The sequence below is a fragment of the Chelonia mydas genome, chromosome 4 (genome assembly GCF_015237465.2).
Source record: "Chelonia mydas isolate rCheMyd1 chromosome 4, rCheMyd1.pri.v2, whole genome shotgun sequence".
Taxonomy (NCBI): Eukaryota; Metazoa; Chordata; order Testudines; family Cheloniidae; genus Chelonia; species Chelonia mydas.
The window spans coordinates 138,547,102-138,562,489 of NC_057852.1; the positions used below are offsets into that span (position 1 = coordinate 138,547,102).

A 15,388-nucleotide genomic window follows, 5' to 3' on the forward strand; every position below is an offset into this window, starting at 1 on the left:
AATGTTTTATGATTGTGAATAATACAGGAAGGAGGCATAAGAAATTGTTTCTATCGCTAGCAAAGTGTTGACAGTTCTGCAATTCTTCTGGGCTGTTTATGTTCTACGGAATACAAAGTCAAGAGCATTTTCTCTGGGGCATTGTGACCCTGAACTGCTGGTTTCCACTCTGTAGCTTTGAAGAAAGTCTGGCTTGTTTCAGCCTGTGCCTGGAGGAAAGAGCTTCTTCTTTGGCCCCATAGCCTGCATTTGTTCCTCCTGGCTGCTCCAGAGGGGGACCCTGTGGCTGGGCGAGAGGCCCTGGAGCATCTCATGGTGGTTGGCTGTCTGCTTTTTCTTGTGGCAGTTGAGCCCCTCCTCTTGTGACAACTAGAACTAACTGTTCCAAGGAGCAATCCTTCAAGGTGTCAAGAAACAGCTTCTCTGAACTTTGTCCCATTAGGACATTTCATCTATTTATAATAAGTAGGCAGCTGAAATCATCCATTATTACTATTTCATTTGACTATTTTGCCTCTTTGAGCTCTGACTACTGTTGCCAACTCTCACAATTTTATCCAGCCTTTCACAATCCTTGGTGTTTTTCTTCAAGCCCCAGCTCTTGGAGTCAGGTGACTGCAATAAAGTCTCAGTATTCACTTTGAACACAAATTCAGTTTTTAGCCTTCCTGGTAACAAACAAAAGCTTGGAAATGTGACCTCTTCAGGCTCAAAAATTAGAAGGCAGATGAAAAGAACCCAACATTTCTTATTTTTAAATTCTCTTGATTTTTAAGCCAATCTCATGATTTTGTGGGGGAACTGGCATAATTTTTAATTCTTGGGATTGGTAGCAACAGTCTCCATTAAAATTCTATCCTCAAAGTCCTTTCACTGATCAGGAGGCTGGCACCTTAACCCTATGAGTAATATACTGTTACTACTATATGACTGTGCAGTGCCTAACACAATGGAGCCAAGAGCTAATGAAAGGCTGTAGTTGTCATCACTCTCTAAATGTTAAATAAATTATTTTTATTATTATTATTATTAATAATAATAATAATAGACTTGGGATTTTTATTCTCCAGACCAGGGGAGGGCAAACTATGGCCCATGGGCCAGATCCTGCCCATCAGGGCTTTCAATCTGGCCCACGGGATTGCCAGCCCCATGGTGCAGCAGGGCTAAGAAAGGCTCCCTGCCTGCCCTGGCCCTGCGCTGCTCCCGGAAGTGGCCGGCACCACATCCCTGCGGCCCCTGGGGGAGGGGGGAGGCAGAGGGCTCCATTGGCCGGGAACAGGGAACCGCAGCCAATGGGAGCTTCGGGGGTGGTACCCGCAGGCAAGGGGAGCGCGCGGCAGAGCCGCCTGCCCCACCCCACCCCCAGGAGCCACTGCCGGACATGCTGGCCACATCCATGAGTGACACAGGGCCAGGGCAGGCAGGGAGCCTGCCTTAGCCCCGCTGTGCGCCGCTGCCACCGCGGAACCACTCGAGGTAAGCGGCGCCGGGCCGGAGCCCACACCCCAAACCCCTCCTGCACCCCACACCCCAACCCCCTGCCCTGAGCCCCCAAACCCCCTGCCTTGAACCCCCGCCTCACCCCTCCTGTACCCAAACCCTCTGTCCGGAGCCCCCTCCTGCACCCCAAGACCCTGCCCTGAGCCTGCTCCTGCACTCCCTCCCACACCACAATCTTCTGCCCCAGCCCTGATTCATAGCCTTGCATACAATTTCCCCACTCAGATGTGGCCCTCGGGCCAAAAGTTTTGCCCACTCCAGACCCTATGGCATGGTGCTCTCTACTCTGGAATTGTGTCTCATGCAGTCTATGGAATGTATTTGGCATAGTGCTAATTCCTCAGTCTCTGCAATCTGTCCTTTCTATATAATTTATAGCCAGGTACCAGAGTGTTTGAGTGACTTTTGTTATTCCCCTATCTTTCAGTAATGTCTCCCACATCATATTCCTCGTACATTGCCAGGCATTTCGGTTCACCCATTTTTGCCTTCCATCTTTTTGCTATGTTATCCATTTCTGTATATGTTTGCTTCTTTTATTATTAATAAAATCAATAATCGGAAATAGAGCTGGTTGAAATTTTTCAACTGAAATATTCATCAACACGGAAATGTTAGATTTGATTAAAATTTTGATTTTTCCAATGGAAACAAACTGAATTTTTTTGTTTCAAGTTGAAATTTTCATTTCATTTTTCAAAAACCAAAATATATTCAGTTTTCAGGTTCCACCATCTCATCTTTGTCTTCTGTATTTTACATTCCCCTTATTTTTTTCCACTGTAAAAGAAGGGAGGAAAGCAGGAAAAGGAGGGGGGGAAATCTCCATACTGAAAATCAATTACTGTTTTTTATCCCAGTTTTTGATAGCCAAAATGAAATGAAAATTTCAACAAAATGTAAAATTCAGTTTGAATTTTCTTCAATTGAAAAAAATCAAAATTTTCCACTAAAAATATCAAACAAAAATGTTTTGGGCACACTATGTTGCAGGAATAAACTTGGATTTTCCAACCAGCTCTAATCATGAGAAGAAAGAAAAGTTGGCTAGAAAGCAGGCTAGATTGTCAGGCTCAACGAGTAGTGATCAACGGCTCGATGTCTAGTTGGTAGCTGGTATCAAGTGGAGTGCCCCAGGGTTCGGTCCTGGGGCTGGTTTTGTTTAACATCTTTATTAATGATCTGGATGATGGGATAGATTGCACCCTCAGCAAGTTCACAGATAACACTAAACTGGTGGGGGGGAGAAGTAGATATGCTGGAGGGTAGGGATAGGGTCCAGAGTGACCTAGACAAATTGGAGGATTGGGCCAGAAGAAATCTGATGAGTTTTTTAAGGCCCGGCCTGACAAAGCCCTGGCTGGGATGATTTAGTTGGGGTTGGTCCTGCTTTGGGTAGGGGGTTGGACTAGATCACCTCCTGAGGTCTCTTCCAACCCTAATCTGCTATGATTCTATGATTTACATGACCCTATGCAAACATTTTCAAAAGAGAGGGCTTTAAAGAATGTGCCACTGATCCGGCAGGCACTCCATGTATGAATCCAGTGTTAGCTGAGGTTCCCTGGCATCCTACAGAAGGTGCTCAGCACCTTGTATGATCAGAACCTAAGTTCTTCAAGGAGCTTTGGTATCTTTCAAGGTGAAAAGCACAATATACCATGAGAAAAAAGCTATGGTGTTGTAGCAGCAGTAATTGTAATTCTGGTTATTTTTCATGAGGAGGAAGGAAATGGGTAACTGTCCGCATAACTCAAGGGATAAACTCCAGGGGATGTGTGATGAGCATACTGAGCCAGATCTGCTTGTCTACTGATTTGTCTTAGGATTTTATAATGCCACCTCAGTAGCAGAGCACCTCCCACATAGAATCAATAGCAACAGCAAAGTCCCTAATGGACTTCACAGAGTCTCTGGCTCTTCTCCCTGACCCCAGGCTGGCATACATCTGCTTAGGTCCATGGAATGCAATGGCCAAGTTACCCCAGAAGAGGTTCTGGCCCACAACACTCCTGGGCGGTCACTACCAGGAAGACATCAACAAATGGCAGTGAATCAACAGGAATTACTTGGTGGAAACAACTTACAAGGAAGCGAGGTAGGGTGAGGGCTGGACACGGGTATAGCTGGGAGTCATGGGGAAAAAACAAGCCTCTGGATGTAAGTCTCCTTCTTGCCCACTTTTTCCACTAGTCCATAGTGCCGCTCCCCGCTTCTCTTCAGATCCATCTTAAGACCCACCACTACCATGATGCCTACAGGAAACTGCCAACTAATAATGGCTACATAGAAAGCCGGTCAAGTTTGCTGCTATATCTGGGCCCTGATTTAGCAAAGCATTCAAGCAGAGGACTTCAACAGGGACTTAAACATGTGCTGATGCACTTTGTTAAACTGGGGGCATATTAATTTACATACACATCCTACACTTAAATGTCTCACAATCATCAAGTCATGCCTCCGGGTATCCTACATAACCACTTATTCTTAGCACTGTTATCCACCTGCTCCCACCCCAACTACCCACTCTCATTTGTTATACCCACTTCCTGTGTCTTATCTTAAATAAGACTGAAGTAGGGGTGGTGTCTCCCTATATGTTTATATAGCACCCAGCTCTTGTCTAGGTCTTCGGAGCCTACTGCTATAGAAGAATCAGGGAATCATAGAATATCAGAGTTGGAAGGGACCTCAGGAGGTCATCTAGTCCAACCCCCTGCTCAAAGCAGGACCAATCCCCAACTAAATCAAGAATCACACAAAATGAAGGGGAAGTAGAAGAAGAACATGCATGGTGAGTATTAGGACATTTTCTATGGGTGAGATCCATTAATCTGCGGAGTAAACTCCCAAGGGAAGTAGCAGAAAACTCATTGTTTAAAACAAAACTAGCCAAAGCCCTGGAGGAAAGTCTGTAGGAACCAATTTTGCATTGGCAGAGGAATGAGGAAGATGATTCAACGGATCTTTATGCATCTCTACCTTTGATGTTTCATTACGCTATTACAAGCAGAGACTAGCCTTAAGCAAACCTCTTCATCTGATTTTCCCTCAATTTTAGGATGAATATTTGCAATCCGGATCTGAATTTTGCATTCCGAGGTCCATCTCTCAATGGGGAGCTCAAGGTTCTTTGTGGATTAACTAACAGAGCGTGTAGCCCCAGGACAAACAAAGGAGTGGAAAGCCAGTGCCGGCACTCTTCTCTGCAGCACTCTCAGCTCAAATGCCACCTCCAGGAGGCCTGGGCACAGGTGGCTTTTAGCTGCTTAGAATTTGCTGTCTGACCGTTTTGATTTAAATTCCGCTTTCTATAGCTGTATTTAAAGATCAGTGCATGGGCTTTTTACAGCAGCAGTAATGAACCTGGAGTTCAAACAGCACATGGCGAGATCAAAAATTGAAAGAGTGGAATGTGTCCTGCAAACACAAAGCATGGCTTTTCATTCGTTATTTTTGCCTCTACAGAGCTATTTTACAAGCTGTTTATTTTCTGATACAGTGTTGGCAGACATGTGGTCGAAGGAGAATCAATATCGGCACAGTGGGATGTATTTTCTTAAAGGGTTTATTGGGGGGGCTTTGCTTTTTCAAAGGGGATAATTGAATGTGCTACACACTGTACTTTTGATTTGTTTAACATGAAGCGTGAAATGGGTAGAGGTATGATTCTGTCAATCATCTTAAGTATCCAGTGATTCGCACTGAAACTGGGCACCTTCATGGGGGGTTGAAGCGGTGGGTGGAGGGGCTGGCTAGCTCAGGGGATTGGTAATGGAACTAAGGAGTCTTTCACACCAAAGCACTGGCTCCAATCCATCTAACTCCAGAAAGTTATTTTCCTGTGAAAGGAATTGGGAGAGTGGCTCCTAATCTAGCTCACATCTAGGCAAAGGCCACACCCCAATAAGCTTTCTTAGGCAGAGAGACCAATGGCTGAATGCACACAGAGACCAAGTTCTTACTGGAAGGGCAGTGTGATGGAGGCAAGAACTCTTGTGGGGGGGTTAATTCAGTATTGGAGTTTGTAACTGTAACACCGACAGACTCTGGTTATCAGCAGGTGGGATCAAACCTGGGACCTCAGGAGCTAAATGCATGAGCCTCCACCGCATGAGCTAAAAGCCCTATGGCTGTTAGCTAAGGCTGTAGAGCAGACTCATTAATATCTCTCTCTCTCTCTCTAAGTGGTCTCAGCACCACTAGATGGGACAGAACACCACACCCAGGAGGTGTGTGGTGTTACATACTTCCCCTAGCTGAGGAAGCACATCCCGAGCTTCAGAGACTTCCCAGTGGAAATCCCAGATGAGCCCCCCCTTGTAACGCCGACAGATCCTGGTCATTGGCAGGCAGAATCGAACCTGGGACTGCTGAAGCTAAATGCATGAGCCTCTGCTGCATGAGCTAAAAGCCATGTGGCCCTTAGCTAAGGCTGTAAAGCATACGCATTCATGGGGGGGCGAGGGTGAGAAAACCTGGATTTGTGTTGGAAATGGCCCACCTTGGTTATCATACACATTGTAAGGAGAGTGGTCACTTTAGATAAGCTATTACCAGCAGGAGAGTGAGTTTGTGGGGTGGGGGGAGGGTGAGAAAACCTGGATTTGTGCTGGAAATGGCCCAACTTGATTATCATACACATTGTAAGGAGAGTGATCACTTTAGATAATTATTACCAGCAGGAGAGTGGGGTGGGAGGAGGTATTTTTTCATGCTTTGTGTGTATATAATAAGATCTTCTAAACTTTCCACAGTATGCATCCGATGAAGTGAGCTGTAGCTCACGAAAGCTTATGCTCAAATAAATTGGTTAGTCTCTAAGGTGCCACAAGTACTCCTTTTCTTTTTGCGAATACAGACTAACACGGCTGCTACTCTGAAATCTCTCCAAGTGGTCTCGGTGCCACTACAAGGGACAGAACACCACACCCAGGGGGCCAGTGGGTTACATGATGATACCCCAAAGCAAGCCAGTTCCTGAAGAGAGAGATGGGACCTTAAAAAAAAACTTCTCGGGAGAACTGGGGTAGGGGAGGTGGGGCAAAGTAGAATAGATCTCACCCCTCCCCACCCATGAACGTATTCCTGGATATTCTGCCTACATTTTCCTTAATTTAATCCCAGCATGTCTAGCTCTACCCACCCACACACCCCTGCCTGCTCCTAGGCTTCCCTGACACCTATATCCCCTTCCAATATCTGTAGGCTCTTCCCTCCCTTCACTTTTGCCAACCCACGTTATGAAGATAATTGACTATTTGTAGCTTGATCAGCAGCACAGTGCTGAGGACTGTCATTGTATATTTGGCCCCAATTCAGGATACGTGACGACAATTTCCTCATCTCGGGGTTCACTGCTACAGCTGGGCACACATGAGGTAAATCGAGTGCCCTCTGAAGGTCTGTTCGATCCCCCTTGTGGCTGTCTTTTACTAGCACTACCTCATATGTCCAGAACCCCTTCTCGAGAGTCAGTCCCTCTAACCCAGCGGTTCTCAAACTGTGGATTGTGACCCCATTTTAATGGGGTCACCAGGGCTGGCTCAGAATTGCTGGGGCCCGGGGCCAAAGCCCAAGCTCCACCACCCAGGGCTGAAGCTGAAGCCTGAGCCGCACCACCCAGGGCTGAAGCAAAAGCCCCAGGGCTTCAGTCCTGGGTGGTAGGACTCAGGTTACAGGCTCCCTGCCTGGGGCTGAAGCCCTTGGGTTTCAGCTTTGGACCCCCTGCCTGGAGCAGTGGGGCTTGGGCTTTGGTCCCCCAACCCAGGACAGTGGGGCTCGGGCAGGCTCAGGCTTCTGTCCCCACTCCTGGGGTCATGTAGTAATTTTTGTTCTCAGAAGGGGGTCACGGTGCAATGACGTTTGAGAACTCCTGCTCTAACCCCTTAACCACTGCTGTTGTGTAACCCACTGATTCATCGATTCGAAGGCCAGAAGGAAAGAAGTGTCACTAATCCTCCCTTCACCCCCATCATTCCCATGTAAAAACAGATCAATGGCAGGCATATCATTGCGTAACTTCAGTGTGTCGTTTGCTGTGTAGAACAAGCACATGTTGTTTGCGGTGTTGTTGTGGCCATACTGGTTCCAGGATACGAGACCAGATGTATGAGGTAATTCTTTTACTGGACCATGCTTCTGAGCTTTTCTCTTTCAGCAACAAATGTTGGTCCAGTAGAAGATATTACCACAAATACCTTGTCTCTAACAAGACGCATAGTCAGTCCCCCAAGGACTATAACTAGGCGGATGTAAGAAGCTCACCTTTTTAGCAATGTGACAGACTTGCTCAGCGGGAAGGTAGTCAAAGGGGAAGACAAATCTCCAGTTGAAATTCCCTTCGCCTCCCATAGACCGGTAATGCACATCGGTCTTCTGTTTGTTCTCCTCGTGGCCAATCATCCAGCTGCAAAATACAAAGGCACTGAATAATGAAATGAAAACAAAGGATCTTTGAGCAACTCACTCAAAACTGATGGGTGCAGATATAAAGATGACTGAAGGAATAATGACAGGTTTCAGAGTAGCAGCCGTGTTAGTCTGTATCCGCAAAAAGAAGAGGAGGACTTGTGGCATCTTAGAGACTAACAAATTTATTTGAGCATAAGCTTTCGTGAGTTGCATCCGATGAAGTGAGCTGTAGCTCACGAAAGCTTATGCTCAAATAAATTTGTTAGTCTCTAAGGTGCCACAAGTACTCCTTTTCTTTTTGAAGGAATAATGATTGGCATATTGCCCACTGGTTGCCTGTTGGTTTCCAACTGGTTTTAAGATGTTGTTTTTGACCTACAAAGTCCTAAATGACCTGGGACCTACCTACATAAAGGAGCCTAACTTTAGCTTTGACAGTTTTGGTCAGTAATTGCAAAATAACTTTCTGTAGGAAATTTTAATACAAAATTATACATTTATTTAGTATAAAATTTAATACAAAATTAAAAATAAAAAAATCTCCTTGCCATAGAATCATAGACATGTGGGGCTGGAAGGGACCTTCAGAGGCCGTCAAGTCCAGCCCCCTGCGCTGAGGCAGAATCAAGTAAGCTTAGATCATCCCTGACAGCTGTTTGTTTAATCTGTTCTTCACAACTCCAGTCATGGGGATTCCACAAACCTCCCTTGGAAGCCTATTCTAGTGTTTAACCATCCTTACATTAGAAAGCTTTTCCTAGTAGCTAACCTAAATCTCCCTTGCGGCAGATTAAGCCCATGACTTCTTGTCCTACCTTCAGTAGGCATGGAGAACAATTGATCACCGTCCTCTTTGTAACAGTCCTTAATGTATTTGTAGACATATCTGTACTGATGCTAACACAGGACCATCATGCCTGGCACGATGGGGCCCTGGTCTCTGTTGGGGTTCTAGGTGCTTCTTTGATACAGATAATAAATAGCAGTTTAGCTTCTTGCAAACAAAACGCACTGCTATTTATTTGAGGTATTAGGGCCCTGATTGTGATCTATCTCATCTGCCTGCTTCTAAGGACCCAGCCCATCACAGTAGCCTCTGAGCTCTAGTTAGGAGGACAACTAGGAGTCACACATAGTCACTAGTCTGACTTGTGACAGAGGTGCCTTTGTACCACAGGGCATAGTGCCAAATCACTTATGTGTCATGTGGGATTGGCTTTATAGGAGCCAGTGTCATGCAGGAATGTTGATTACCCCATCTTGGGAAGACATGGCAAATGATGGTTGGGCAAAGCATTTAGCTCATTTACAGCAATGGGTGATCTGTATGTTTGTTGGGAATGATAAAAAACCAGGCGGGGGGGGGGGCTTGATCAAACATTAGATATTCCCACTTCCCCAATGCCACCCCGCCCTACTCTGCGAATTCCAAGCTCCAAAACGTATGGAACCTCTTGGCTAGAATTGACAACAATGAACTTGATGCGAATACCAGGTAAGCCGTGTGCATTTTGGATTTACAGGAGGAAAATTGGGATTGTAAAAAAGGGATTTACAGTCTGTTTCAAAATCCTCCCTCTTCCTGTTCATAAAACCAAGAACGTACAAAATAAGTAACTCCCTTGGCTGTGATCGCACTATTTTACACAAGATAAAACATAAATGGAGTCAGACAGAGAAGGGAAAACGTGCCAGAGGAGTTACTGCCAGCTGCCACATTTTTGTCCAGGAAAAGGAATTTCAAAAAGGCAGCTATGTAAACAAGACTAGCTCTGTATACAACACATGCATAATCCATGCCATGGATGAGGCTTCAGTTGGGCTGGTATCCAGCAATACAACATACTAGCACCTCTCTCAAGTTGCTATCTTGTCCTTCAGAATCTCAGCTGTTATGGTTGCAAAGAAAACTGCAGAAATGCGAAGTGACTGTAGCTAATGCACTGGTGTTTGCAAAGAGCCTGGAACAACAGCTCGCAGAGGTGTGAACTTGCCCCATTTATCTCAGTGAGGGGTTCACTCAGATGCCGAATGAAGACCACCTGAATGTCGCAATAGTTAACTGTTTCCTTGCTGATCTGTAACACATTGACACATCACTAACATAGCCTGAAGCAGCGGGATCGCCTACCCTTTCACGTAGATGTCGCTCATCTTCTCTCCAGTGATGCTGAGGTCATCTAGGATCACGTCTTTGGTGTTCCAGATAATGCAGCGCAAGAAGAACCTGAAATATCCCCCCACCACACACCGAGACATCAGAATGGAATAAAAACCGTGGTCTAAAATGGAAGGAAGCTAAGGCTATATTTAAAGGCAGCTTGTTTGCAGAATAGCTCAGATGCAAAGGGTCTGATCCTGTAACTTTCACTCATCTGAGAAATCTCCCTGGGTGTAAAGTCACCCAGGAGAGTTTGGGCTAAAGGATGCTTTAGAAGCATATGGCTGTAGGCAATTAGGGCAGGAGAACGCTCCAAGCACTCATATCTCCTCTGACATGTGCATAACGATTCCCTGGGCAGAACGTGCAAGCAGCCACTATTTCTTTGTGTAAAAGTGAGCAGATAATGTGGTCTATTCCATCAGCATCCCAGACAGGGAGCTCACACACCAGCAAGAAACAAAAGCCAAGTCACCTCTTTGCTCTGCGCGGCATGATGTTGAACGGAGGTCCAGGCGGACCCAGAGACTTCGGAAACAAGTCTACCCACATCTGTAGCTTTCCCTGTAATGAAACAAACAGCTGTGAGGTCTAGGAACTGGGTTAACGTCACTCTCCTTGTTTGATGTGTTCATGGAAATATCGACTCGAAACAATGAAAGAGCTCAAAGGCAGGAGGAGATTTATTTTCGACAATGGCAAGGAGCCCACTTCTTATTTCAGCAAACAGATCTGGGAGCTGAAGCAAAGTACCCTCCTGGGGAGCACATACAGCGTACGAAACGGCTCTTTCATTTAATAGAGAGAGGCTGAGCAAGAACCGTCTGGCTTAGCTTCCAGAAGGCCCCCATTTTGAAGTAAGGGTGGTTAACCATTGGAACAAACTACCAAGGGAAGTGATGGATTCTCCCTCCATCTCTTGATGTCTTCAAATCAAGACTGGATCTCTTTCTGGAAGATACTCATTAGCCAAACACAAGTTACTGGGCTCAATACCTGGGTGAAATGTACAAGCCTGGGATACAGAGGAGCTCAAAGTAGATGATGTAATGGTGTGTTCTGGCCTTAAACTCTATGACTGAATCTACCTACATTGGGCCAGATGCTCTGCTGGTGTCAAAGGGTGTAGTAGCTTCATTGACTCAATGGTGCTAGATCGATTAACACCAGCTGGGGATCTGGCCTGTTACTTTTTGATGTTGTTGGGAATGGGTGCAAGGAAGAATCTAGGGACATCTGACTCCATTTTCCAGTTGCTTTATATTCCCGTGCTGCAGAGATCCTACTGAAATCTGCTTAGAGGTTTGTTTTTCTTTTTTTTTTTAAGGTTGTCACTTTAACTGTTAAATACCAGTGGGTGGTGATAAAGATATACTTTCTGTGCAGTGTCAAGGGCATAAAACTTATTGACTTTGAAAATCAGCCCATCATAAATGGCTTTGGGGTGGGGGGAGGCCATGAAAAATCTTCTTGCAACAGGAAACAGTAGCAAACTTTGGGCAGGTCTCCACTACCGCTTAAGCAGATCTAACTTACATCACTCAGGGGTGTGAAAAAGACATCCCCTGAACAACACAAGTTACAGCAACCTAAACGCTGTCCACACCAGCGCTATGTCAGCAGGAGACACTTCTAGTGTAGACCTGCCCTTTGAAAGCCCAGCGTATAACTTACTGGAAACAGGTGCACACATTCTATCTCCTAGCTTTAAAACAGTGGGCCAGGGCCTTCCTTTTGGGAACTCCAGTCGAGCTGCCCCGTGGACTCCCTGGGCCCAGTTTCTTCACAACTGATGAGAAGAGCCAGAGTGAATCCTTCTACTGATCCTTGGTACAAATCCTGAGAGGTGCTGAGTACCTGCAACCTGCTTGACTTCCATGGAACCAGCGCTTCTCGGGATTTGGTCCACATTAGTTCTGTGGGGGTGGCAATGGGCAAACTGCCCAAGATCTGGAAGATCCTTCAAGACTTATCCAACCGCCTGAGCTCAGGCTTCTTCCCAAGATTTCTGGTTCTGCTCACCAGGGGAGACCAGAAAAAACAACTCTGCTCATCATAGTTCTAGCCAAAAGTACGCAGCGCCCGCACGGGCAGTACAACGTTTAGAAAAAAGAAAAGGAGGACTAGTGGCACCTTAGAGACTAACCAATTTATTTGAGCATAAGCTTTCGTGAGCTACAGCTCACTTCAAGTGAGCTGTAGCTCATGAAAGCTTATGCTCAAATAAATTGGTTAGTCTCTAAGGTGCCACTAGTACGCCTTTTCTTTTTGTGAATACAGACTAACACGGCTGCTACTCTGAAACAATGTTTAGAAAGGAGTTAACAGAACAGTGTTTAGTCTGATTATAAATTCCGCAGGCCAAGGACCATCTCTTCTGCTGTTGTGTCTACAACAATGTCGTGCAGCCTAGAGGACTGAGCCTTGGGTTCTAATCTTGGTTCACCTACTAACCTGCTGCATGACCCCAGTCAAGTCCCTGCACATCTCTTTGTCCTGTAATCCTTCTCTATTGAGATTGTGAGCTTGTTGGGGCAGACAGTGTCTATCGCTATGTGTTTGTACAGCCCGACCTCAGCTGGCCTCTCTAAAGGCTGCTGTAACAGAGCAGAGCCTGCTATTGGCACACCAGTAAATAAGATTCAGGTGCTATTGTAGTCAGCGTGCTCCACCAGAGGGAATAAAGTGGCTGGAGAGACAGCGTGGCCAGGAAATGCTAGGTCTTAAACCTGAAAGCGCCTCTGTGGCCATGAGAAAGTCTTTAACCCACATCCCCGCCTCTGTTTTCCCATCTGCAAAGGGCAGGCAATAGTCTGCTCCCAGGGTGTTATAGGCATCACTGTCTGCTCAGTACTACGGAAGTGCCCATCGTTACTTAGTGGGTTATAGACTAGCGCTGGTCCGAAGAGTTTGGTGGAAATCTGTGTGATGGATCTATTCGGGCATCACGCACTCATAACCACGGCCACCTCCTGCAATCCCTGTCCACACAGCAAGCAGTCCTCACTGACAGCAAGGCCACCTGTCCAATGGGATTACTCTGCAGGAGGGACGCTTTGCGGGATCAGGCCATGATTGGTTCTTGTTTGATACACAGGGGAAGCCTAGCACCCCCTGGTGGATGCATGCACAAGATGCAGCTGCTCATGGCGTAGAAAGGCACTGCCAGGGTCATCAGAAGCCTGATCCTTGACAGCCCAGTATGAACCCGTGATGCATGGCAGATCCTTTGCCAGGGGCCCCTTCTGAGCAGGCTGCTGCTGGACCAGTAGAAAAGCTCTGTTTCAGGCTTGGTCACTGACATGCCCTGTGGCTCCTACCTGCTCAATTTCAGGCTGCAGCGGGCTGTAGAGAGGCCTCGTCTCCACGTGCTCAGGCACCAGGCCCTGCTTCCGCAGCGCGTACAGGGCGAGCCGCTCCTCCGGCGCTCCCAGGTGCGGGTTGAGGGGCTTGCCATCCTCTGCCACAGAGAGATCAGACAGCGAGCGAGGTTACTGAATGCCCTTCATGGCTCCATCACCGACCCGGGGCCCGATTCTGATCTCACACTGCGGCTTACCCCTGGGTCACTCCACGGACTACCCTGGGTCAGCGTGAGTCCAGAAGCCCGTCCCATGGACGCTGTGACAATCTGGGGCACATGAGCTAGCAGCCTGCTGCTTGGACCAGGAGGGAGCTGGCTGGAGGGGGACAGATGGGGGCATGCTTGGTAAGGGATGCTCAGCTCTGAAAGCCACAGCCCTCTTTGTCCCACCAGGTCCCGCATCTGATAAAAAGCCGCACTGGCAGCGCTGGTTTAGGGTAGAGTGGCTGGAGATGGGAAGGTGAACGGGACCATTTGGGGGAGTTTGCTCGGAGGTCTGCATATATTTTTGTTAAGGTTTGATCAACATTGTTCAAACTGGGTCAGTTTAACCCATCTTTCTAACATGCCGAGGGCCGCGGAGGGGCACTGCTGAAACCAGTGAGATCACAGCTTGTACCCGGGTCAGGGTCTTCTCTCCTGGCATTGATCTGAATAAGGAGCAACTCAGCTCTTCCATAGCACTTATCAGTAGATCTCACAGCATTTCACACACTTTACTTTATTTATTCTCACACACACCCCGTGAGACAGGGCAGGGCCCTGTTCCCGTTGTACAGATGGGGAAACTGAGACACAGAGAGGCTAAGTGACTGGCCCAATGTCACACGGGGAGTCTGTGGCAGATCAGGGAATCCAACCCAGGTCTCCCAAGTCCCAGGTTAACGTCCTAACCACTGGAGAGGTGAATTGGGCCCCTAGTGATTACATACAAACACCCATTTGCCCCCTGTGATATTTCTGATCAGATTTTCACAAGAGGCCAGCACAGAACGTTCCTCCATTGTGCCGACCTCTGCTGACCCTCGTGCAATGAATGCCAGAAGCTTCCTACCTTCTGAATCACGTTTCAGTCACAGCTCCCTTCTCCGTCCCTTAACCTTGGGAAAAGGTGCATTGTCTGCTATTATTGGACAAGATCTAACAACTATGGTCCTGCTCTGCTCTGCACAGACATTAAAGATCCCTCATCATTTTATGGAAGAGGAGGGAGTGTATCCAGTTGTCCTCACCCAAAACTTTCCCTCTCCACATATCTATGCACTGATTTGCTGGAGTCCTCCACTCCAGAGGTGGCTGCATTTCAGCAGAGCTGAGAGTCGGTTCAAAGTACCCTGAGGGCCTTTGAAATGAAATGCGCTATATCAATATTATTACAGCTCTGCTGTTTTCAGGTGATATATCCCAGCTTCTTTCTTGGCAGTGCCTTGAAGTGGTTAAACTTCATACACATGGGATTCGTCCCAAGCCCTGGAAACCTGGCTTGGGTGTGTACGTGTGTGAGGCTCAGAAATAAAAACCTCTCTCTGAAACCAACAATGTGGGGGTTATGAAATAATGGTCTGGGCACAATGCTTGTAAAACCCCTGCTCTCGTATTTAATGGCTTCACTTTATGCCCCGCCAGGTTCACATCTGACACTGCTCTGCACACACAGCTGGTTTCCAGATCTCGCTGAGGTCAAACCCCCAAGCTTTGTTCTGGTTTTGAAGTGATTGCCATTAAAAGAAAGCAAGGTGAAAGGCAGGCTGGGGTGGGGAGAGACGAGCCCCCCTCAACTTAACACCTCTCCAGCACTTGGCGAAAACCTGACGCAGAGCAGGAGGCTGTGAAGAAGTGGCTGCTTCCTAGCTCCTTCCAAGCGGGGTCTGTGCAGCAAAACCCTAACACATTTGGGAGTGCTTTGTATCTCTGCTGCGTACCCCAGGCCGCTGCACCACTCTCAG

At 47.0% G+C, this 15,388-nt stretch overlaps 1 protein-coding gene across 8 annotated transcripts in view; it reads right to left on the bottom strand.

Annotated features, from left to right (window-relative positions):
- Positions 1-15,388, bottom strand: part of DYSF (dysferlin) — a 300,238-nt gene that overhangs the window by 34,513 nt on the left and 250,337 nt on the right. For all 8 annotated transcript variants that reach the window (XM_043544959.1, XM_043544960.1, XM_043544958.1 and 5 more), the window contains 4 exons: positions 13,399-13,538; positions 10,554-10,642; positions 10,049-10,144; positions 7,771-7,912 (listed from right to left, as the gene is read on the bottom strand). In XM_043544959.1, coding sequence (XP_043400894.1) covers positions 7,771-7,912; positions 10,049-10,144; positions 10,554-10,642; positions 13,399-13,538 — 467 coding nt within the window. The remainder of the gene's footprint in view (positions 1-7,770; positions 7,913-10,048; positions 10,145-10,553; positions 10,643-13,398; positions 13,539-15,388) is intronic.